This window comes from Blennius ocellaris (assembly GCF_963422515.1).
Source record: "Blennius ocellaris genome assembly, chromosome: 13".
Lineage (NCBI taxonomy): Eukaryota > Metazoa > Chordata > Actinopteri > Blenniiformes > Blenniidae > Blennius > Blennius ocellaris.
The window spans coordinates 18,361,928-18,386,893 of NC_137662.1; the positions used below are offsets into that span (position 1 = coordinate 18,361,928).

The 24,966-nt window shown below is 40.4% G+C and overlaps 1 protein-coding gene across 1 annotated transcript; it reads right to left on the reverse strand.

Moving 5' to 3' along the window:
- Positions 1 to 1,330: 1,330 nt before the first annotated feature.
- LOC308138500 (phosphatidylcholine:ceramide cholinephosphotransferase 1-like) lies at positions 1,331 to 23,734 on the reverse strand. Its single transcript, XM_080507631.1, has 6 exons — positions 23,638 to 23,734; positions 7,597 to 8,459; positions 7,366 to 7,483; positions 5,265 to 5,418; positions 4,364 to 4,530; positions 1,331 to 3,457 (listed from the first exon to the last, which is right to left on the reverse strand). The coding sequence occupies exons 2-6, from the start codon at positions 8,208 to 8,210 to the stop codon at positions 3,281 to 3,283; spliced, it is 1,230 nt and encodes a 409-aa protein (XP_080363757.1). The 5' UTR covers positions 8,211 to 8,459; positions 23,638 to 23,734; the 3' UTR covers positions 1,331 to 3,280.
- Between the last annotated feature and the right edge of the window lie 1,232 nt (positions 23,735 to 24,966).

Genomic DNA, 24,966 nt, shown 5'->3' on the forward strand with positions numbered 1-24,966 from the left:
AATAACATTATTATTAGCTGCAAAACTACAACACACCAAAAATGTGTGCACGACTATTTGCCATGACTATGATCAGTCATTGCTTTCTGCTATGACTGAAGTCAAACAACTCGCTTTTTCAAGTAACCAGTCACAAGATACCAATTTAACTTCCTTTGTCTGACCCTATCCCTCCATCTTTGATACTCACCTCTTCATAAGTTGCAGTCATGTGATGGACCAGCGACCTGACCAGGGTGTATTCTTCCTTCGCCCATCATCAGCTTGGATCGGCTGCAGGGCCCCAGAGTCTTAAAAAGCAGTGAAGATGGATAGATTGAGAGTGACATCATGACGAAAAACATCCAGAGGTAGGTTCATCCCATTCATAAAATTTGATTTCAAAAGATGACGAGTCAGAAGGTTTTATAACAGTTACAACATGCATTACATCCCTCATACAAAACATGAAATCCATATTTCTACATTTACAAACCCCTAATTCTGAGCTGGAATATTTTTCATCTTGCATTACCTGATTGTTTCCCACTTCTGCAACTCCTCTTTCGTCTGCATTGGGCAGCTGTTTCAGGTGATGAATGAAATTGAGCTTTAAACTTTCTGCTAAAGACAGAACAGCAGACAGGCAAAAACACCCCACAGCGAAGTCAAGTTGGCAAACAGGCTGAAACATTTATCAGCTAACAATTTATTTCCTAAGGAGGCCACAAACGGAGCTCAAGAGAGTGAATGTTGTTGGACTTTCTCTCATCAAGTGTGACAGAGTTCCTACAAGTAAAATTGAATGCATTTTTAAGACTATTTTTTTAAGGTGTTAAATGCACATTTGTAAATTCAATACGTTTAAGACTTTTTTTTAAGATCCCACTGGAACCCTGTGTGAGGAAACAGAACTACACACGTGTTTGAAAAAAAGTTTAAGAGATTTTAACCAAGCATGTTTGGGAAAATGTTGGAGTCTGGTATGAGTGACTAAACGTTAAGTGTGAGTGTGTGTAGGAGGTCGAGTTTACTCAACAGTCTGACACAAACCGGCTGGGCAGATGAGGATGACAGAAGCTTGAATCATGAGCAAGACTACCTTAAGTAAAATGAAAAAAAAAAAAAAAATCAAAACAAAGCCTAGAATGATCAAATGGCAGTTTAGACAGAGGGGAGTGTAGTAATTATAAATAGGACCACCACACTCGAGTCCTTGAGTTCAATCCTGCTGAATCAACTCGATGTGTCCATCTGCTGGCGGCTGGAGGTCCTGCGATGACGTCAGCTCCAATAAAAAAAAAAAAAAAAAAGCAACGCTCGTCTCCAGAGATCAACCACGAGTCAGATGTGTTATAATAAAAGGTTTTATTCAAAAACATCCCAAGTAGAATCCTTTATCATATCTTACAAACATCTGGTATACACACCAAAAAGGGGACCAAAAAAAAAAAAAGGTGATACATTTACGGAGAAGCATAAAACAAACGTTCATGTCTGAAGAGACACACATACACGCACTCAGTCACACGCACACGCACTGAAAACATGATTGGCAAACTAAAACACAATGAATCCAACTTCATCCTTATCAAAGCCCTCCGACAATAGGATCACAAATATGGCCATGCGTGATGATCCTGCTGTGCTCTTGAAAAACTGAGAAATTGTTCTCTGTGAAATGAATGACGACGCCGCCTCAGGAAGGATGGCCGACTCATCACTGTAATCTGGCCCCGATGATAAGACTCTGGAGAATTATTAGCTCGATAACTATGAGAAAACCTTCACATTGGCTCCTTCCTGTGAAAAATTTGGAACTTGGTACAATTTTGTGTTTAGTGCAGATTCTTGGTTAGTTGGAGTTCAGCCTTTCCGCTCTACGAGGACTTGTTTAATACTTGATCTTTAGAGTTCAGTCATGGCTACATATACAAACAAAAAAAACAAATTACATTTATTTGAATAGGATCAATACAGACGCATTTTCACATTCACGGAAATCAATGTTTGCACTTATGGACAAATGTATCACAGCCCTGCTTGTGCATTATGATTCAGCTTGTTCCTCACAAACAAGTTCAATATCTGTACGCTTCGACATGATTGTTTTGGCTTTCCACTTAAGACAACGCAGAAGATGCTTCATCTTCAAACTCAAGATTAGAGGCTCGATTTAGTATAAGAAAGATAAGAGGTTTATCACATGTTCAGTAACCCAAACAACTTCTGTGAACATAAACTCACCTCTGCACCTTGCAGACATTTTCTTATCCAAGTCCGATCAGACAGTAAAGTATTGGAAAGTTTAACTGAGCTTCAGTGATGCGGCTTTGAATATGGCTGGTGTTGATTTGAGACTGGTTATGAATGAAACGTTACAGACATACAAACTACAATTAACAGTCTTTTTTTTCTTCTTCTGTTTTGAATGGCGTTAAGCAACTATGCATAAAGTGACATCATAGAGCATCGAGAAACAAACGGGACATTTCACTCACTTGCACTTCATTTTTGGGAAGACCAATCTTCTTGGTAAGGCTGGCAAAGTCGTTTTTATACATTCATGGGAACGAGACTGTGAGCGAGCCACAGTACGAGCCGGTACCGCGGCGGAAACGACACAAGACGTACTTGAATCGCTTTACAATCAAGCTAAGAAAGGCACTGGAATAATGTACCACATTAAGATTATTATGCTTTCATTTATCCATCTTGAAAAAGATAAAAATCTAAAAAATATTTTGCTGGACATCATTAGCTTTTGAAAAATATAGTTTGACATATTTAGAAAAATTATTTTTTGCACCTTTGACTCATAGCAAGGACAGTTTACAAAAAGTAAGTTGCTATTAAAAAAAAAGAGAGAGAAATGCTTATGGCATTTTGGTTCTGAAATAAGCCTCCGATTGACTGTATGTGCACTAAAAATCTAAGAATGTGATATTTACTCTGGTTTTTGTGCTGCGAGGGAAAAGGTTCTTCAGTCCTTTCGACCAAAAACTGTTGAGTTTTAGAAGTTCTTGACAAGCTTCTTAGATCGACTGCAAAAGCAGAAACTTATGCAGCTTCAGGAGAGGAAACAAAGGAAATAAATTAGAGCTCTGTACTGACAAAAACTACCAGAACAGAAAAAGGAAAGAAGGAAAAAAACAAAAAGTACTAGGTGGGTCACAGTGCTACCCATTTGGACAGGGACGTGTCTGTTGCTAGAGTGTGAAAGGACAGCGCTACATTGAACTGTGCCGTCGTCCAGCACTTGTGAGAGTCACAGTCCTCGCCTGCCGTGAAAGAACCGGGGTCACTGGATGTCCAGTCTGCTGTACTTCACGCTGCGGCTCCACTGTAACAATCTCCACGAGAACGGCACCTGATAGTTCCGGGGCACGGTGCCGTTCACATTCTCCTCAAAGTACTGGAACAGTCTATACCACCACACCCGCGAGAAAGGGTTGCTCTGGGACGTCTCCTTCAGGGACTGAAACCACAAGACACACGGGTACAGATCAGAATTGCTTCTTTGTTGTAACAATGCCTTTTGGCAATACATTTCATTTTATTCCCCTTTCAAACGTTGCCACTTTTGTAAGATGCGCGCCACAAATATTGCTTTCATGGTTGCACAACACCGTCAACGAGATACAAGATAGATTGCTCGTGACGATGGTGGTGAAGGGGGGAACTGGATAACTGGCAGATAACTACAACAATGCAACGACGCCCATGTTGGTAGTGGGGTTCTCTGAAGAGAAGACCTAATATTTGGAGGCGATTTAAGACGCCAAACACCAAAAGCGCAAAGTGAAGTCGACACAATAGAAAAGATGAGAATGTGTGAGAGGTTTTGAAGTATTTTATACTCCCCAATAGCTTGAGATTAAGATTCTTAATTGCCTGCTTGAATGCATTTCTTTTATTTCTCAGTAAAGCGGTGTGAACTCCTTTGTGTCTGAATGGTGCTCTCTAAATAAATCTGCCTTGCTTTCAGGCCAATAATTGGGAAGGTACATCATGACTGTATTAATGTACCACTTATACAGGCTTTAAGGGGAAACTTTCCCCTGCAAATGCTAAAACTTAAAAAAAAGAGACAGTCCCTTCAGTGTAATAGTATTGTAGTTATAACAGAATCACCACACAGTAGTTTCTGTACTCTAGTAAAATTGCAAAGAACCTGTGATTGTTTCCTGATAAATAACAAGATCTCACTAACACATTAATTTAGGAATGTCGCAGTCGGAACGGCCACCTAAATGCACATTACACCTGTAACTGTATATCAGTTATCAAACAGTACTGAAAATTAGTCGCAAACTCCAGGTCGAAGCTTGTAGAAGTAAAACGAATCATTTATTGAGGACATGAGAGTATCATAAATACTCACCTGCTGGTTGGCCATGGTATGGTACCACCAGAAGAGACGTGTAGTGATAAAATAAGCCACGACCACATCCACAGTGTAGTGGTCATGGGCCAGAAGGATGCAGAATATTCCCACTGCACTTAAGGTCCAGCAAAACCAGTGGTACCACCAGAAACGCCGGGGAGAATCTGTACAGAAAGAGATCAGATTTCAAGTTTCATCGGGTGAGAAGAGGCTAAAACTCTTTTTCAAACAATTCAAAGTTGATACAAGATGTGAAATCTCTTCATCATTTCTCGTTTTCTGGACAGGACTGCGGAAAAGAAAGCAAAAAAACCCTGCAAACTTGAAGCACTTCCTCCTTTTCACCACTAGATGTCACGACAGTACCAAATAGGCTGTCGCCACAAATGAAGCCTTGAACGTGAAGTGATGAAGGATGGGTTACATGTAATGGTCACCTTATCTTATCAAAGCGTTAAAAAACACTCGTATTCCCCTCCCACATTCTGCCTTGCTGATGAACCGAGTGGGAGAACGTGTTAGATAATGGAAACGCCTGCTGAGGAACAGAAAACGTGGTTGTGTAACCGAATGAAGTCTTAACACGTTGAATCAAACATGTTAACAGACGTGTGACCAGGGCAACATTTCCACTATTACTATCAATTGTTTGTTGTTGGTTTTTTTTTACATTTTCCAACAAGTGTTGCAAAAAGCCACATAATATCACCTGGATATGGACAGTGAGGACCAGATCAACTATATATTTAAAACTGTTAATTACAATCAAAACACACAAAATGATTAGCAACTACCACTGTCAGAAATCATAAAATTATACGATGTACCTTTGAGAAGGAGAACTCAATTTTCTATATGGCACACTACGACTAAAAGAATAGGAAAAAGTGGAACTTACACTCTTTGATGAAGAGGTACGTTAGCGTCAACATGACCGTGTGGCCGCTGTAAAGGTAATCTCCACACATGGTGTGGGAACCTGTGATGGAAAGGCCCCCGCCGGCAATCATCTTCATGATTCTCCTCATTTGTGCCTCCCAGTTCCCGAGAAGCTGGAACAGAACACAGTCGTGCATTACAACACGTTTGGAGGACAAACAGAAAAGTAAAAACTGAAATATTCCCGGTGACTGCTAAAGAGAATCTGAAAAGTGGGAGATAAAAGAGAGATCAAAGACGCCAGCGGAGCATAAAGTCACCCTGACAGGTAATTCTTTATGGCAACGGCAGCTATTATCAAATCTTCCATCAAGCCTGGATTCATGTGCATCCCGCCTCAAAATTACTTTTCCTTTGAGATAAAAGTGCAGCTCTCTGTGTCTGATTGTAAGAGCAACCTTTTTCTCTCGCTTTAAAATAAAAGAAGCTGCATGCTGAGTTCATATGAATACATATAAGGCGACTTGTTTTTAGTGTAATGTCGAGGGTTGGCGTCTCGTATGCAAGGTTTTCCCAGTTTCCCAGTTATAAGTATGAACGTGGGTGTGTTTGTGGTTGTCTGTGACCTGGTGTCACCTGCCTTTGTTTATTGTCAACTACATAGAGGACAGACGATGCATGAATGGCGGTACACATGTGGGTTTTGCCGCTTTGTATAACAGCCATTATTGTGTGCATATATGTGAATGGTTGAATGTGACTAACAGTTTAAAGCATGATGAGAAAACTGAAATGGAGAAAACGCATCAAATACATAAAATTAATTTACCATTTAATAGTTATAAAGGACAGGTTCAATTTCTGCAAGCAGTTAGACTACCTCGCTTTAAAAAGGGTAATTAACTGGCTCAGATTGTATTTCTGTATTAGGGAAAACAGTGAAATAACTATAAGGACTGTCAGGCATTATTTGCAATTAATTAATTATATTATTTAATTTAAAAAAGTTCAATAAGATACTCATGCACGACAATTGCTAATATTTAAGTTGAAAAACAGAATTTAAAAAATCATGCTGTTTGTGTCAACAAATGCAAGTCGATTCATAAATTCACAAAAAAAGCTTGAATTGAATAAATTGTGATTTTTTTTTTTTTTTATTATTTCTAATTGCTACTATATATATGTGACACTTAACTTCCGTAACCGCCTTTCAGGGACTTCATTCTTTTATTGGCTGTTAAAATTTGCAGTTACAAAAAAGGAAGTGGTACAACAACCTTGAACAGCAACAGCGAGAAAAAGACACAGGTTTAGTGTGGCGAAATGGTGTTGAACATGACGCATCAATCGACAACCGTTCCATAGGAACCACTTTAACCCTTCCCCCCAAAACAAAATTAGGTTTCAGTGGTGTGAACTAAACATTATCTGGTGAGATACTCTCCCCCTCCACTTCTGACACTATAAAAAGGGTTTTTTGACGTGCTTTAGGCAGTTTTATGATTGGGCACTCGTATCACCGGTGTTTAGTGTTCTCGTAACGCGCACGCACGCACACACACACACACACACACACACACACACACACACACACACACACACACACACACACACACACACACACACACACACACACACACACACACACACACACACACACACACACACACACACACACACACACACACACACACACACACACACACACACACACACACACACACACACGAACATTGAGGAAATGTGTGTGCAAATGAAAAGTCAAATGCAAAACATGTACAGCTGTCTTCTTCCCTCTGCAAACTAAAGCAAATATCTTAAAATATTTGAAAGATGCCATCGACTGAATAGAAATTCTTCACATTGTGTTTTCAGACCAAAGGATATGAAACTCCTTCCCTTGCAGAACATGTGCCACATTACATAACAGACTGCAAAGAGGGCAGCAACCAGTCCCAACCTTTTCTCGCTTATGTAAAAAAAAATGGAATATGAATCTTGTAATCAGTAGTCAATGAGAGCACCAAGTTAATTTAGTACTTCTGTTGTTGAAATACATTCTTCATGTTGAACCAGCCTTCAATAGCAATGAGAGTAAAAGTGAGTGCATAGTGTACCTTTGGAGAGCATTTAAAGTGCATCCCGGGAACAGGAAGAGTAGTGATGTACATTGTGATACACCGATACAGATAGAGTGTGCCCACAATGAAAAAGAACCGCCTGCCCACGATTGACCTGAAGAGAAGGGGGGAAATAAGCAAAATTAATAACTAATAGAGTAATCCATAGTCATTTGGAGAGGCATTTTTGGAAGAGTAATATACAACACTGCTCGACAATGACCGTACCTGTATTTGAGCAGCATCCACTGGATGAGCCAGAGTCCCACCAGCAGCATGCCATTAATCTCGCAAATGGAGAAGGCCCACTCCACCCTGTTGAACAGGTCGAAGAACTTGTCAGGCAGCGGTGGAGTGTGCTCCTTCGACGGTACTCTTTCGTGAACCACTGAAATGACGATGGTGGTGGTGACAAAGCACACCACTGCGTAGACAAACGCTATGCCCGTCTTCCCCCACTCAGTGGGGAAAGACGAGCGTGTGGCTTCCATGGTGGGAATGGGGATGTGGACCATCTCCATTCTGAAGTCCTTCATCCCCAATGTGCCGTTCCTCTGAGGCTTGCTAGTTCCGTTGGGTTGGCCACCAACGTGCCCGTTCGCGTGGCCATTTTTGTGTGCCTCGATGTGGGTCTCTATTCGTAGTGTCTCCAGGCGTTCCAGCAGCTGCTGCCCACCATCGGAGGACACCAGCGACAGGGGAGGCTTGTGGAAATCAACCTCGCTGAGGCCGAGAAGAGTGGGGCCATCTGTCTGACTGAGGGCATCTATGTACTCTGGCATCCCCACTTTGCTAAGCCATGTAGAGACATCTTCTGCTGACCATGCCACCACCTTCTTCATCTTGTCCACGGGGCAGTATGGAGGGTTTGGATGTGTCCTCAACTCGAGGGCAGGGTTCGATCGAACTTTGGCTGGCTATGTGTCAGAGGTAGGAACTCTCCGGTGTTGGCACATAGTGAGTACTGCCCACAGAGGGAGCCCAGCCTCCTCTTGAAGAAATGACGAGAAAGAAGGAAGCAATGATGAGCAGACGTAGGGCCAAGGAACCGTGGCTTTCTTCACTTCATTGGCTTTTTCCACTCTGCATCTCTGTGAAAGGAAACGTACAATGCTGTGAGAAGGTTTCAGAAGGCCGCGATGACAATCACTTCCACATCCTCCTTTTCTACTGAAAACAAATGAATGATAGGATTCATAATACTCATGAAGGCTACAGAGTTACACTCCACAGTTTCACTGGGTGCACTCTCAAATTGGATGTCTGGTCAGACCTGAAAGCTCGTAATGAATGACTGAATAATAGAGTAGAATGAGGAACAGGAACTAGTTGCATGACAAACTCCGAACAACTAGAAATTACAGGTGAAACCACTTAGGTGCAGCATGAAATGCGCAACATTGACTGAATAATTCAAGTGACCGTAACACTTTTATAATGATAACAGCAACAACATGAGGATTAAATCAATGAGAAGCTTTCTTCTTTGTGATCATCGCTGCAGGGAAGACCTCTCAGGCATCAGCAGCAACATCCTAAGTGGATGAGCTCTTTTAAACACGACCTCCTTCACAGAGAAAGTGTCAATAGTACACAAGTACGGCACTTTTGAACCTCACATATAAAAGATTTTCTGCTCTTATTAGATAAAGAGATCATACACATTTGAGGTTAAACAACGAAGTTAACAGTTTGGAAGGAAAGTGAAAACTGTTTGGGACTACAGAACAGATTCATTATATATGTATTGTATTTCTACAGTTATAGATAAAGGAACCTGGAACCTCAACCACACAAGTAGTTGAGTCTACTTCATCTCTTAACCCAGCAAAATACATCAAAATGCCCTGAAACTGTAAAAAAGACAGTCTTATGTAAAACCAATGATATTCCAAGATTACATCAAAAAATCTCTGTCCAGGCACTTATGTTTGATAATCAGGTTGTGTAATTGCAATATTTTGGACTACACCAAAGCCTCAGTGTGGTAACATCTTTTATTGGGTCAGTCCACCATATAACGTCTTGAATGTTTCTCTGTCTGTGGAGCAGGAATTGTATGATCTGTCTCTTATCATCTGGATTTGATTGTTTTCTGATGTCAACATGTTTGTTTATTGTTCTCCATCTCTGCCCTTCCCCTAAACTCTACTGGCGTAAGCAGAAGGTCACTGCCTTCCCATCTGAATCCACTAGAACTTTGCTCCTTATAAAATGGAGTTCGTTTTTTTTTTTTTTTTTTTATGCTGAGCCAGGAATCTGAATGTACCATGAGAGGTTGTAACTAGCACTTTATAAATAAAACTGAATAGAAAAGTGACCGGCAGACCATATATTGAAACTTCAAGGTCCTTAGAAGTGCTCTTTTTTTTTTTTTTAACTAAATCTGCCATACTCTTAAGCTGAACGGACTGAGGTGGTCAGTGGAAAGAAACAGCCGTTGTTTGGAAATGTATGTCTCACGCAGAACATGATCCCTTGAATGCAGTAATTTCTTTTTAATACTTTGTAAAGTATTTTTTATTGCCGGCCTTTTTCAGCAAAACTCTTTGTATTTTGGCATACTGACACTTAACAGCAAAGAAGGCAGCATGGTCTAAATATCAGAGGTCTAAATAAGACAGGACTCGTAGGATATTGCTTTCTGATCTAGTCCTAGTCAATTCAATCTGATGTATAAAAGGCTTGAGATGTACTTAGTTTCCCAGTAACTATTCCGTGTTTTTCAATCATGTAAATTACATTTGTATGTCATTTGTTTGAAAGTGGTATCTTTATTAAACGGCAAGAAGAGATCAAAGAGCTAAAGTTTCCATGCTGTGAACTTTTGTACATGACGGAACTCTTTTGCCAATTCTTTAGATCTTTTTTTCTTTGCTTTTTTTTTTTTTTTTTTTTTACTTCATGCAACATGCAAGCATTAACACGGAGATGAACCCACACATCTGCTCCATATCACTGACTTGTTTATAGAGCGCGGTGTCAGAGGTGGACGCAGCGTGGCCCTGGTTGAGTTTGGGGGAGTGCGGTGTACAGCTGGAGAGGAGGAAAAAAGGGTCGATGGGAGGAGAAAAGGACTGCAAGGAGGAACTCATAAATCAGAGTGAAGGTCAGAGCTGAGCACTACATCAGCCCCACCCCTGTCAAGAGGGCAGTCATCCAGCAAGTCAGCCAGAGCCAGCCAGCCGGCTCAGGCCAGCAGAGACTAAAAACACTGGCCGACTGGCTGGTTGGCAGGACAACAAACTGCACATCAGTACCTCATCTCACCTCAGCGCTGCACAGAGGCCTTTTCATCAAGGCCAGCAAAACAAGGCCACATAGACGGGCCGTAAACCGGACCGGCGGCATTGGATTACTTCAGTTCTTTCACGGACGTGAATAATTTGACTCAACCACACAAATCCAGTGTGACTTCACAACACTGAAGACAAAGTGTGTAAACAACGGCATAAAAAGCATGCATACAGTGCATCCTGAGACTCCTTATTGTACTCGCTATGTGATAGCCCGGCTCTGTACGTCCACACAGCCAGGAGGCTGGCAAAGGAGATTATTTAGTGGAGATAAAGGACAAACAGTGAGAAACAGTGCTAACATCAATCTGTTAACAGTCTACAACTGAGAGAGATCAGAGATTAGCTGTGACTGAGTCAGCTGTGTGCTAGGGACCTTTGGTCTATGAATCAGCTTAAAGCTTGTGCAGAAATAATCTCGCTCAACACAACAATGGAGCGGCAACAAAACTAATATACTAACCTGTATTTACATAGGTACAGACATTCAGATGTGACAGGGTGATTCATTTATAATGTTTGTATGACACGGTGAAGTGAATGAAAATAGGCAACTTATCATAGCGGTGAACTGAAAATAAGAAAAACTTTGCCTGAAGTATATAAACATTGCACTGCTGCCTGTAATAATATCCAGCCGGAAGACACAAATCCAGCAATAACACAAATCTCTGGGTGGAAAATGTATACTTCTCCCTTGTAAATATTTGCATGTTGAGAGTGATGGCCAGGCGGCAGGCTTTGATATCTCTTTCTAACAGAATCATAACAGAAACTAGAAAATTCCCGGCGCGCAATAACAATGTTGCTTTTGGTCTTAAAACGTACAGAAACAGGAGAGTCTCCTAATTCTTCTACCTTTTGATGCTGTGAATTCTGAAGCAGGATTAAATAAACTGCTGAAGCGCCCTCCAAAACCAACTATTAGAATCTTTGAAGCGTTTCACTTCCTTCAGTAAATATACCACCAGCGGAAGATAGCAGGACTATCAAGAAAAGCTCCGTTGAAGCACAAAGAGCTTTTTTATTTCCAGCGCAAAGGTGTGACTTGAACAAGTAAGAGTCCACTGGTAAACATTTACCTAATAGGAGCCAAATGATCTTCGCAACTTTATCGTCATTCAATGTGCAGAAAAAGTTGAGGATTAAAAAGGATACGACCTTTATTTACCTGCTCACAAAAGACACAAAGTACAGATGCACATACACACCCTAGTTTGGTGCCAATGCTAGTGACCGTGCCATTGCTTAGTTCAAATGTCACGCCTCCCAGGAACCAGTTCCTTTTCCATTGACAAGGAAGCAAATAGCCACGCCATCGCGTCACTGAAAAAACATCAGTACGTCACTGCATGCGTAGCCATAGGCAACCATTTTTATTTTTGCCTGTGGTTGCCCATATAATATGACTAGGCTACCACCATATGAAAATCACATAAATAGGGTGGCTCACTGCTTCTGACCATCTGATTTTAAAATGGATTTCTCTGTTTTCTACTAGTCTATTATATACAACCCTAACCCATCTCTACTCACTTTAACCCATTTTCATTCAATGGAGGAAAAATTTTATTCTAAGATTACACTGAGTGACACGGTCACGAAGGCCTAATAAAAATCCATGTCACATGTAAGCATTGGTGGCTCACTGGTAGAATTCTCATCTGCCACGAAAAACCACCATCACTCCATTACAATAGATCTTTTAAAATATGATTAGTTTATTTTAAATAGGCACTTTAGTTTATTCATTTTATATTTGTTTGATCAGCCAACCCCCAGTGGGTGCTCAACCTTTTCAGTGGGTATAGAAGCAACCACGGGATCGGTGCCTCTGTATGTAGCTGCTGACCCAACAATGCTCAATAGCCAATAGTTGAGCTGGTTTAGTTTCCCCTGGTGTCCTCCTGCAGCCATCTCTCGCTATAGTCCTTCCTTCTTTGGTCCAAGAGGCTCCCTCCAACTTAATTTGCTCCTTGGCTGCACACCACAGTGCCAGAGAGAACTGGGTTTCATCATCAGTCCACTGCTCCTTTATTTTAGCGTCACATGGCCTAAAATTCTTGTATACGCTCGTCTGTTTTTTAAATAAATGCCAGTTCTGTGTTTCCACTGGTGTCATTGGTCACAAGAACCCTGCCCCCAGGCCGTGACGTACTCAGTGCTTCGCTCCAGGCCAGCAAAGCGTTGGTGCTCGCTCAGCACCAGCTTTGAGAGCCTGAAGCCAATGCTTAGGTGGTGGAAACACAAAGAACTGGTGCTAAGTCAGGCTCCAGCTTTGAACCAGCTTGGTGGAGAAGGGGCAATACAGAGGAAACTATAATCACGTTGGGTCTTTGAACGTTTTTAGTATTCCATAAGCTTAACTGGCTGAAACCTGGATCACAACGCTGCCAATAAACCAGCACAGAGTTCACACGGGTGGAAGTAATAAAAAGTACAAATAAAAGTACAGGTGGCGCCAATCAATGAAGGAGCACTGCACTGATGCACAGATCACTCAACAGAACTTCATTTAACAAGGTTTGCTTTATCTCTCTGCTACTGTCTCTTCTCTATTTATTCATGCATTTTAACTGCCATCAAACACCCGTCTGTGATATCCATAATGTTCACAATATATCTCCACATATGCTTTCTAATCACACTTCCTTCTTTAAAGTTATTATTTACCTATTGTTTGTTCAGCAGAGCCTTTGGCATCACTTGTTGTGTCGTTGAAGCACAAAATCCTCATGCCAACAGCTTATCTGATGTGAAAACGGTTTGTACAATCACAATGTTTGAAATTAATAAATACAACAAAGAAAAACACTTGCGTGGTATCCATGTATGTGTACATCACATTGTAGGCAATCAAAAAGTATTGTAAGTTTAATTTAATTTGATTAACAATGAATATTTCGAAACTGTAGAAATAACGTGAGCCTAAACTAATTTTTTGGGCTGGAAATTAAATTGTGCATTTAACAACATAAAGGAGCGTTTGTTTTTTGTAAGTAATACAGAAAGTCAAGGCATATATGAAGTCAACCTATATACCTTTAGAAAATATCCCATCTGAAAGTAAACTAGGTATTAAACATAGTTACAACCTTCCTCTGAATTATCATAGTTCTTTATTAGATTGTTCAGTATAACTTTGAGATTGAACTCGAGAAATGGTGAACATAAAAAGAGTTGGAGTACTGTGGCTACCCAACTTTTTATGACAAGATGTCCCCCGTTCTGACATATTTTACACTCAAAACTCTGCACAGCAACCATAATATTAAAGCAAACTCCTCCTAGAATAAAGCGCTATACAAGGCTCATGCATCGTTCTTAAAACCGAGGCAAAATGACTCGGTTACAATAGCTCTGAAAAAACCTTTCCTGGAAATGGAGAGTCAATTCAGATCGGGACATAATAACAAGCAAATGCCTGAAAATGTCTAAAAGGGGCTGTGCAACAAGTGTCATCCAGATGCATTAATTAAACATTTACTAGTGTAAATAGCAGTCTAGATGCACTCATGACATCAATACACTCAGCTGCTTTGTTTCCCTTTGAGCTACACCCCCTAAACTTTTTAAAGTGCCTGATCTGAATTTGAGCTTCAAATGGCATTTGCATTGTGCAGTTTATCACTCGCTGCTGCGCACTCCTAAATTCCCTCCTCTTGTTCCGTCAGCTCAGCCTGTCTGGCATCGGAGTGGAGGAAAATTGTTTCCCTGACCTGTTGCCACTAGCTGTCGTTCAATTCCCACCTCTTCTTTCATTCGCCTCCATGGGTGCGTGATCGGGAACCAACCCCTATTGATTGTGCTTTATCTCACTTTTTCACTGCAGATTTATTTCCTTTTCCTTCCATTTGTTTTCCTCACTATGCTCTCAGATTTGTTTTGTTGTGTTTTGGGTTCTTGAAAATAAACAGTTGGCACAACTGTGACAACTGAAATGAATAGAGTTTTGTTCATTTGACACTAGTCCAGATTTGATATGTAGGTAGAGACGTAAACACAAGGCAGATACGTAACCTAGACAAACCTAAAAGGGCCTTACTAATCCTTTCATGTCAGTGGAAATATATACCCATTTCCTGGAAAAGAAATACCCTTGCACAGTAACAGTACGACTCACTAAACACTCAGGTATAGAAGACGCCATATGGAAAGCTTCAGCTTAACACCATGCCTCTGCTTGAATTTGTTGCTAAACCAAATCCTAAATTGTTCCAGTCTATCCACGAGTGAATTCACAACCAGGGCAGGGTAATGTCAAACATACTGAATTCATGCAGAGGCATCTTTCAGCAGTGAAAGACACGCACTTTGTACACTGGACATATTATGCATCGACTTTACAGACACCAATAGACACCTGTGCCATATTATAGTACAATTTTCGATCGGAGAGAAATTACAGAATGACCAACCGTGTGAAAAATAATCTGCAGCTTAAATCTCATGACCTAATAAACAAATCCTCACAACCCAGGTGATCAGGCTCACACGGGAATTGATAATTTAGTAAAAAATTGAAACAGTATCGTGTTGCTGTAAATCAACAAGCGATACTGCAAAAAGAAAAAGTGTCTACAATACAATGATCACTTCTCTTACTCCATAAAAAAACCCAAATATGCCGACTTTGTCACCTTTGTTACCTTTTGCAGGCATGTTTGGCCTGATAAGAGTTGTCGTTAAGCGATCACAGATTTTTCCTCAGCTTAGAACGGCATGAGAGCAAATCAAGTACAGCTCCAACAATGAGTCGATTAATCAATCACCACAGTCCTAAGAACTGATTAACCTACTCCATCAGCTTTCAGGTTGAACAGCTCAAACATTCTCCAGTTGGCGTTTCTTAAGCCTCGTTATGCAGCTTTACCTTTTTTATTTTTTTAATCCATAAAAACTTACTCAATACATATAACATCTAAAACAATAAGTTCAATAGAAGCAGGGAGAATATTTTTTGTCAAGTCATGGACAAAACTATTCAGTCGTGATAGTAGGTAAACCAGATGCTAAAATTACTAGATGAATCGTTTGCCCATCCTAAAGTTTAATCAAGCCAATGAATCCAAGTTTAGAACCTGAGCTGACTCATGGGTTGGTCATGAAGTCTTCAATCACCTTTTAGACCCACCCTGTACCGCATTTCTCAAACTCTTCTCGTATCGGACAGCGAATGCTGCGTTCACCAGTTGTTTGCTATCCACCTTCAACTCTGTTATGCATTCGCTCAAAATGCTCACAACATTGCACAACATGCAATGAATGTCAGGTTCATGGAAGCTAAACCAAAATCTATCCCCACAATAAACAGTTTTTAAAAAGATGCATTGTTTGCCTTCCTCTTGGCCTGTGTAGTGAGGGTGTTGTCCTTCTCTTTGTTCACCATTTCTGAAAGAGCTGTCTCAGTTTACAGGGTTTTTTTCCCCCCATATCGTGATAAAAACACAATAGTTGAGCAATATGCTCCTACCTGTATCCTTTTACAAGTGGTATACAAACACCTCCCTTTGGCAGACAAAGAAAGGCCAATAATTACATAATGCATGCCCTGTTGAGGTGAAATGAAAGATATTATGGTTAGAAATTAACTCGGTGTGTATTGTGCTTTCAACATACATTTAGAAGTATAGAGTGTGACTTAAAAGACTTTTACAACACAGAAATTACTCAATTGAACTGATCTATAATGACAAAAGTCTTCATGGCTCGCACAAGTTCAGCAAATATTCTGTACACTTTTAAAATAGTCATTGACCAGCTGCCTTTATCTGGGCTGTTTGATGAGTAACCAACTTGGAATGTGCAGCACAGAGAAGTCTAAAAAAACATTACAATAAAGGGGGAAACGTTTGACATCAACCAAAACCTAAGAATTTAGGCATAGAATATGTGTATCATGCTTTAGCAGCAATGCCATTAAGGTTGCAAAAATTGTTTTCCTTATCAAAGTCATTCATTCACCAGTTGTTTACAAACATGTTTTATATAGTTTATTGTCCTAAATCAACCATTCACTAACAAATTCAGTTTAAAACCATCACAGGCTACAAAAAAAAAAACCTTTCACACACTTTCTGGCTATCCCTTTTACGAGTAAATGAAAACTGAACCAGTGAGCAGCCACATACAAGTCAAGCATTTGGACATTTACCTGCACCCAAGAACAGCTGCTACTGCTAGCGGAGCTGCTGATACTCTGGCCAATATGACATCATTCACCCAGAGACTTTGTAATCCCTGAGTCTGTGAAATCCATGCCGCTCATCACAAGAATGAGCTAGCAAGATATGCTTAAACTGAGTTGAAGTCATATGGCTTCATAAAGATTGATATTTTAAAGTTCAGGGGTTGGTGAAATGAGCAGCCAAAAATATCCCTAGTGGCCAATACTGTAGCTCTCTGTAGTCATAGTAATATCTATGAAGACAATATTTCCTTGGAGACGGCCGCTTGGGTGAGTTTTACCAAGCAACACTGGCTGATGACTAATGAGACTATGACAAAGCATAGTAATCATAGTATTTCACTGACAGAGAAGCGGTTTGGGTTCTTAAACCTACAATGTTTATGGTTTTAGAAGTCTGAACCGATATTAGCTACCATCTTAACTACGTTATCTCGTGAGACCTTGATCATACACAGCTCTCATCACTGAGGAAGTGCATATAACCTCGTGATAAAATGAAGGAGGCTGGATTTCTATTTTCACTGTTTAATCAACATGTTTCCATGAGCAATATGGTGGTTACTGAAAAGGGTAACGGACTCTAAATGATTCCGTTTTGAGTCATTTTTAAGGTGTGACTCAGGCCCCATGCAGGCACTGTGAATTGACACAGCAGTGGAGCCTTTAGCAGTGCAGTTGCTTCATACCAAACATACTGGCTTTTAATTTCAAGTTATCAGACCTTTTTTATTGCATTTTGAAACCACACCAACACACTAGAGATTCTGTTCCTCTATTATCAGGAAACCACATTTAACAAGCCATTTGCAGTGAATTTCTTCACCAATTTCCTCAATAATCCCCTCCGTGACAGCAAATACTGCATGTATTTTCCCTTTAATTTCTTTATTTTATTAGTCTACAACTAGAGATGAAGAAAACATTCCCACTCTGAACAGAATTGACAAATGTTTACCCTGCTGTCATTGCATTGTTATGAACTTAGGAGTGAAGTCTATAATGACACGTAGCCCAACAACAAAGTGTACATAGGCCTTGGCAGTGAATCCTGCGATCAAGGAGAAATGTTATGTCCAAAGTCCAACTTGGCCAAGGGTGATGATGAGACAGACCATAATACGTGGACTCCTCTTGCACAAGCCTCTGGGGAGCAGAATGACACATCAGCCACCGCACTGGTCGGTGCCATCTGCTAATGAGAAAACCACCTGTGGCTTTATGAGTCACTGATGAGCATGTCAGGCCCGTGCAGTCCCAGAGGACTAACGCGCAAATTGCCTCACCTCTCTGTTCAGCTGATGTGTTGTAGACACACCAGAAATGATATCTGGGATAGCGCACAGGGGACTTGTTGTCAACGGGGAGTAATTAGCGAGCAGCACAGCATTGAGCCCATCTCCTCAGACAACAACAACGTGAACAACAAGGAGTTGTGGATTTAGGAAAAGCAACTTCATACTGCAAAGACATTGCACATTTCAGCAGAACATAAACAACCGCCTGACAAGGCTTTTGTCAAGCTATTAACGTTGGTTACACTGGAAAATATAGTTACGAACTTACGAATGAGTTACTACTAATGAAGGAACCAATGTTGTGGTTTGCTCAGCTCAAAAAAGTGCATGTTTTTCTTTGGTGCAAACTAGAAAGGAGTGTGCAACATCTCTTTAAAACAGGAAGCTTGATGTTTCTCTACTGGTATGGACGCTACTATGTTGGGAGTTTTCTTTTTAGAAATATTAACACACACAGAGTTGCAGTTACTGTCTGGGTTTCCAATTAGTGCATCTTTTTGATTACACACACGCAAAAAAAAATAAAAAAGTTCTCATTTAGAACGAACAATAGCAGAAAGAACAAATAATTGCTTGACAATTAGCTGGTGGATTATCTTCATTAACATCCTCAGCCATAATTTTTAAGCTTCTCAGACTGTAGAACCTTGCAAATGTGACTTCCAGGCTTCCACAAACTTTCCAGTTGTTTTTGTCTCCATTGCGTTATCTGTACTGGGTACACCCGTTCATTCTTAATCCACGGAGTACACACCAAGCTTAAAGGGAGCTTTGCAAGTGGAGCCGGCCCAACAGTCAAGAAGACCGAGAAAGCTTTCAACGTTGTTATTTTCAAGTACAGACGTGTACAATTGTAACGCCTATGTCAAGTAGGTGGGAAATAATGTACAGGTATCAAGTGTCTCTCTAAACAAAAACTAAACAAGCTCTTTATACAACTACAAATTCTTTTTTTCCTTTTCTTTTTTTTTTTAAAGGACAAGTGAAAGTAAAACCTAAAATCTAAATGTTCTAGGTAGTGGCTTCACTACAGCTGTGACAAAGCTCAACAGAAATGGGACAAAGTTAGAATAAACTGGATTCAAAGTGGAAACATTGTATCATTAAAACACATTAAAATGGTTGAAATTTAATTTAGCTGTAAAGCCTGAAAGTATTAGTGTTTCTCTTACATGTACACTTAACAAGATGTGTTATTATTCCATCACCAAAAAATGACATTCTGGCTCACCACTGGCTAAAGACACACCCTCTGACCTTAAAAGAGTTGAGCTTCGCATCAAAAATAGGACAAATTAGACCGAAACTGGATTTGCAGCAATTAGGCTGCATGGGTGTTCAGTTTGCAGCCAATATATCGCCATGCTTGTTTAGTTTTAGTTGTATCAACCACCCCCAACGATGCAGCCGAAGTGGAATGCAGAGAGAAGTCAGACAGTGACCAAAACAAGCCAGAACAAGAAGGTACCAAGCTCAGGTGGGACCAAACAATTGCACAAAACAGACAAGAAGCTGGTCTTCACTGGGCCAGCTTGTACTACTTAAAATTCCTAACACATACTCCCTGCGCTCAACCTCCTCCATGATGCAAATGTCTTGTACCTACATGACCTGGTCCAACACTTTGGTCCTTTTTGATTGAAATCAGCACAGTACTGGTTTTAATAGAACTTGATCTCTTTTTTTTTTTTTTTTTACTAATGCCTATGAAATACACAAAATGGGCCACATCAAAGCGTTACTACCCTAGATCACCACAAGCGGTTGTAGGCCACAGGAAACTGGGGCATCATGTGAGTGGTGGCAAAACTTCATGCGTTTCTAATTATGGCAGAATCTGCACTGAAGCCACTGCTTATTGTTTCTCTCGAGGAAACAATACAAGCATTAAGAGCTATTGAGACCAGATCAAAGCTGCGGTGGAGTATTGGAAAGACAGATGTTATTGCACTGCTGTTTGTACTGGACTGCATACGGAAAGCACAATATTGGACTTCTCCGCTGATATATTCACACATGCTTTACACCCAATAACAGGGCTCTACAAGACTCGTTTCTTCTTTTTAAGGACCTTCTGTTGTCTGCTTTTAGGGAGATACTTTCAAAACATTTGCCAGCCATACTCAAAACTAAATACTAGTCAACTTAGGTTGTGCAAGGAATAAACTCGGCACATCTTTAAAATACATGGAAGAGCATGTATAAATCTTATGATTTAAAGTATAGTATTATTATCTAAATAAGAGCTAATGAGAATAAAATTTTTCGGGCTCTAGGAATTTTACTCAAGTTTCTCAGACTCAGAAAAGTGATTAGTCAGATGCTTGAGGTTTATAGATGCAACCTGAGTTGTCACGCTAGAAAGACGCACAATCAACAAACCCCTTTACAAGGAAAGACGAGACCAAGAATCTGCACCATCTTGTTAAGTCTTTCCTCAATACTTGGACTCCGTCCTTTCTCATCCTCCTTTACACCAAAAACCGAAATGTGGAGAGCCGAACAAAAATGGGTGGTAGCAGTATGAAGGGTGCAAATATCTGATAGATTTTGTGTGTTATATATGAAATTTAACCGATTGGTCATGATTCATAAAAATGTCACCATGTCAAGTAATTTGCAGTCTTTGAAAGTAATCGACAATTTCACCGCAGAAGTAAGAGAGTGAATTGCTGCAAACTGAGACAGATTAGCTGAGTCGCTCCATTTCCTGAATGAAAACATCTTTTTTTTTTTTGCCCAGGCCAGAGTAAGTTGATGATCTCAGGTATGGCTGGTGAATGTGCTGGTTGTCAGCTGAGATGGTTTTCCATGGCCGAATCGTAGCCGTGCCGACAGAACAGCTCATTGTTTCCACTAAAAGGACACAACAGGCTGCTGTGCCTTGTTCGCTTGCTTGTCAAATGCACCCGTTTGCTCGTTGAGAGTCTGACATGCTTTACTTTGGCAATAAGGCTTTCTCTGCAGTGGGCCTGGATGCAGTGACAACAATGAACCCCATTTAACATTTTGCCCTCTTGACACTGGCTGCAGTCATACCGTTTATGCTCATGAAGAGCCGCTTTCACACAAATATCTCACTGTTTGTTTCCATTAACGCTTTCTTTGACTGAACAGTCTTTCGGGAAGCTTCTTTCTGGTGTGCTGAGAAGATGACAAAGAAAATATTGCATATATTGGCAATAGTGCAATCTTTTTTTCACAGGCTCTTTCAATAATTGATTATTAACTTAAGAGTCTTATAGTTCAATGTAAATGTCTAGTTCAATTGGATTTTTATGATATTGATCTGACTTTGATTTTATTATTTAATCTAATGTGAGGGATAAAACAGGGCCGAGTAGACTGCATCCAACTATTCAGGTATAACAAAATTTCACCATTCCTGACATTTTAAAGGCCAAAGAGCAAATTAATTAATGGGAATAATTGGGAAGAATGAGTCGCTCTGATTCTGTTTTTACATGTGATGTTTCTACCGCAAAATATCATTGGCCAATCCTCTGGAAGAAGGACTGAGAAACATGACAGGCCATCACATGAGCTATTCAAATGAATATCATCTTGTGAAATGACTGCTTAAGTCCGCCTCATACTTAGGTAATTTATCTGATTCACACTGCTGCATTGTCACCCGTGGCAAAAACATTGTTTTTCTCATCAAAAGGTTCTAAGTGCCAAAGAAGTAACCGCTGAGGTTTTAGCATGATGAAGCGATATCCTCTTCTGTAGAGCTTGATTACAATCACAATCTGAACCAAATATACAAGCAAGAATTGACAGCTTTGTGTTATAGCGGTATGGTCCGTTCACTGAAAGAAAACCTATGTAAAGCTTCTGGGCGGAGTTTGCCTGCTTTCTCTAAGTATTGATTTTTTTTTTTTTTATCGAAATTACCATTTCGAGTTCACATTCTTGCCTCTTGAGCAGTGGCCTGTTTTTTTTTTTGTTAGGTATCCATTTATGTATAGATTAGTACCTTTTAAGTTCTGTGCTTGCATTAATAAGTTATTCCTGTGCTTTCTACTAATTGTATGAGGATAGCTGGTCTTGCCTTCTGCGTTTTATCCATAATCTGCCAGTCCAACTTGAATAAAGTGGGTATAGAAGACCGATAGATTATCAAGGGTTGAAACTGCATATCAACAAAGTAGTTTAATCAGGTGTTCCCTTCTGTTTGTTTCACTTTCACATGCATGCATGCATAAAGGTGATACATAATCCAAAGAGATGAATAACTCTAAATATGTCCTGTTTTCCTAAGGATGTGGGCCTTCGTAACAGTAGCAGCATTAAAGCTTTGTGTTGCTGACCTTTCCCCTCATTTTCTCACTCCAAAATAGATAGGTAACATGAACTATACTTCCCCATATTTTAGCCACATGATTTCTTTTCTATATGTGAGGGTGGCTCAATTGTTTTGTCCACCCAGTTGGTTGTGGGGCCTGTTAACAGGACTGGGACACGTGTTTAAATCACATCTGTAATGAGGTCTGTGTATGGCAGGGGAAAGATTAATATTGGGGGCTACATCAGGTCACGTGTCCCGCCCCTGATCGGCAAAAGAGACACAAACCGAAGCCAAAACGACCAATAAAAAAACAAAACAATGAAACAAACGTTTACGCGTGTTTTTACGACTCAAGTGGTTCATGTTTACAGAGGAGGCCAAGCGGCGCGGCATGTCCCCACACGGATTCACGTCGTTGGGGCTACACCTGTGATTTTTAGCCCCCCCCCCCCCCCCCCCCCCCAAAAAAAAAAAAAATCACGTATGACAAGTGGCTCAAGCGTGCTATTAAAAAAAAAAAGAAACACGGCTTACATTCCCACGGAGGCCCTGACAGCCGCTGTATACTGCGTGGCTTAAGAGCTTATAGACTGACCACCTAAAAATAGATAAGCAAGCTGGCGTCTTCAGCGCTTCAGCTAAGCTAACGTGCTAGGCTAAAAGAAAATAGTCCCCAGCCCCCTGTATTCAGAGCGGGAATTGAAGAGAGCAGCTACACCTCGACGTGTTTATTTATTTTTTTCAGCATCATTATTTTTTTCCAACGTGCTGGATTTGACGTGGGCACACGGAGGAGTGATAGCAGCTTCCCAGTCCATCCCTGGGATTAAAGATAACGGGAGACGTTCCGTCGACAAGCTGATTTATGTATATTAAAAAAAGGGGTTTCAACACAAGGCCAGCGCTGGATAAAAAAAAAAAAAAAAAAACGCTACCGGAGACGAATAACTAAGGTGGAGAAGAGGTGGCAGGGCTGTGAAGGAGAAAGCAGATCAGCGTGTGATCCAACACCTGGCTGTTTATCTCTGAAGTTTGTAGTTAACGCATTAACTAACGACTGTTAGTTACTAACCAGTCATAGTCTGTGAGCTCGGAGGGGGAATCGGTCGATAGCTGCGTCCGCCACTCCACAAATAAAATATATAAATAACCGGTGGTACACAACATGCATAGAGAGAGAGATGGAGGGGTACTCACCTGTCCGTGAAAAATGTGGAGCGACTTCTCTTTAAATTGTGCTGGTAATCGCCGCAATGTGATGTGAATGCTTCCTCGGTTATGTCCGGTGTTTTCATGGAGTAGGCGGTTTGTGACTGGAGAACCGGGGAGTTCCCTCCACTCCGTCACCTTGCTGCGTTCATGTACCATTGAAAAAAAGCGAAATCTTTGTTTCGCTCATCAGTTCCATTACGATAGAATATAACAATTAAAAAAGCCAAGGCAGAAAGATCAAATAGAATCGTTATTGTCGCTGAGAAAACACGTCCTTACAAAGCACCGATATTTATACGCATTTATTTATTTCGGAAGAGATCCTTTGAGGTGGCGTGACCTTACGTCTGAGTCAAGAAGGAGTCTGTGAATGCAGCGCCAATGACAACTTCTGTGAAAATGCAGTGTTGGAAGAAATCCGAGTAACGCAGGCCCACTCACTCTCATCTGAGGCCATCTATTGGAGAAGGACTGACCACAGGGCGCAAGGCATGCTCCGGAAATAGAGCTTCCAACAGGAGTCTCACACATACACAACAAATGTTTTTACTTTTTAGAACAACACGAGCTTGTTGGTGTATGTTCTGCTGTGAGGCTTCAAAAAAAAAAAAAAAAAGACTTCAAGATAGTGGATAAATAATATTTCAACGAATCATCTCATAATTAAATCTAGAGAAAATAACATAACAATACGTTAACAGTGAGCTGTTACATTTAAATTCATCACTGAGAGCGTTCCACAGTTTAACTCCAAGAACATCTGTATTGTTCATTAGTTCTCACTTCAAAAACAGTCCTCTTTAATCATGTTTGCCTTCTCTCAACTTATACAAACTGTTGAACACAAACAGGAAGGCCTTTTTGTTTCTGAAAAGGAGACATCGAAACATTTGCAATGTTTTTAAATACACAATGTGTAGGACTGTGTGGATCGTGGATTTGTAAAATCAAAATATCGATTAATATAATATCCATTTTCCATTTTCCAACATCTTTGTGATCATTTACACAAACATATTTTGCCAGAAAAAAATATGACTACCACAGATCCTGTGATAAAATTGGTCTTTATATTTTAGATTAGATGATTTGGGTTTTTTCGGTGCACTTCTCTTTGCACATGACTGCACATGATCAAATCTTAACTCTGAATTCCTTTATTAGTAAAAGCCTATAATGGGTCCTCCGCTCAATGCAATAAAACACTTACACTGAAACTACAGATTAACCTTTCTGAACACAAGTCAAAGAAAACCACGCTTGACATTCTGATGTATAATCGGGCTCATTCTTTTAACCGTGCCACTTCTGTGA

What these genes read in the sequence shown, in the direction of transcription:
- LOC308138500 (XM_080507631.1), bottom strand. Translation starts at nt 8,210, where the DNA reads ATGAAGAAGGTGGTGGCATGGTCAGCAGAAGATGTCTCTACATGGCTT. An exon ending in GTACCTCTTCATCAAAGAGT is followed by an intron (nt 4,531 to 5,264) that starts GTAAGTTCCACT and finishes CTTTCTGTACAG; the next exon opens with ATTCTCCCCGGCGTTTCTGG. An exon ending in ATACCATGGCCAACCAGCAG is followed by an intron (nt 3,458 to 4,363) that starts GTGAGTATTTAT and finishes TTGTGGTTTCAG; the next exon opens with TCCCTGAAGGAGACGTCCCA.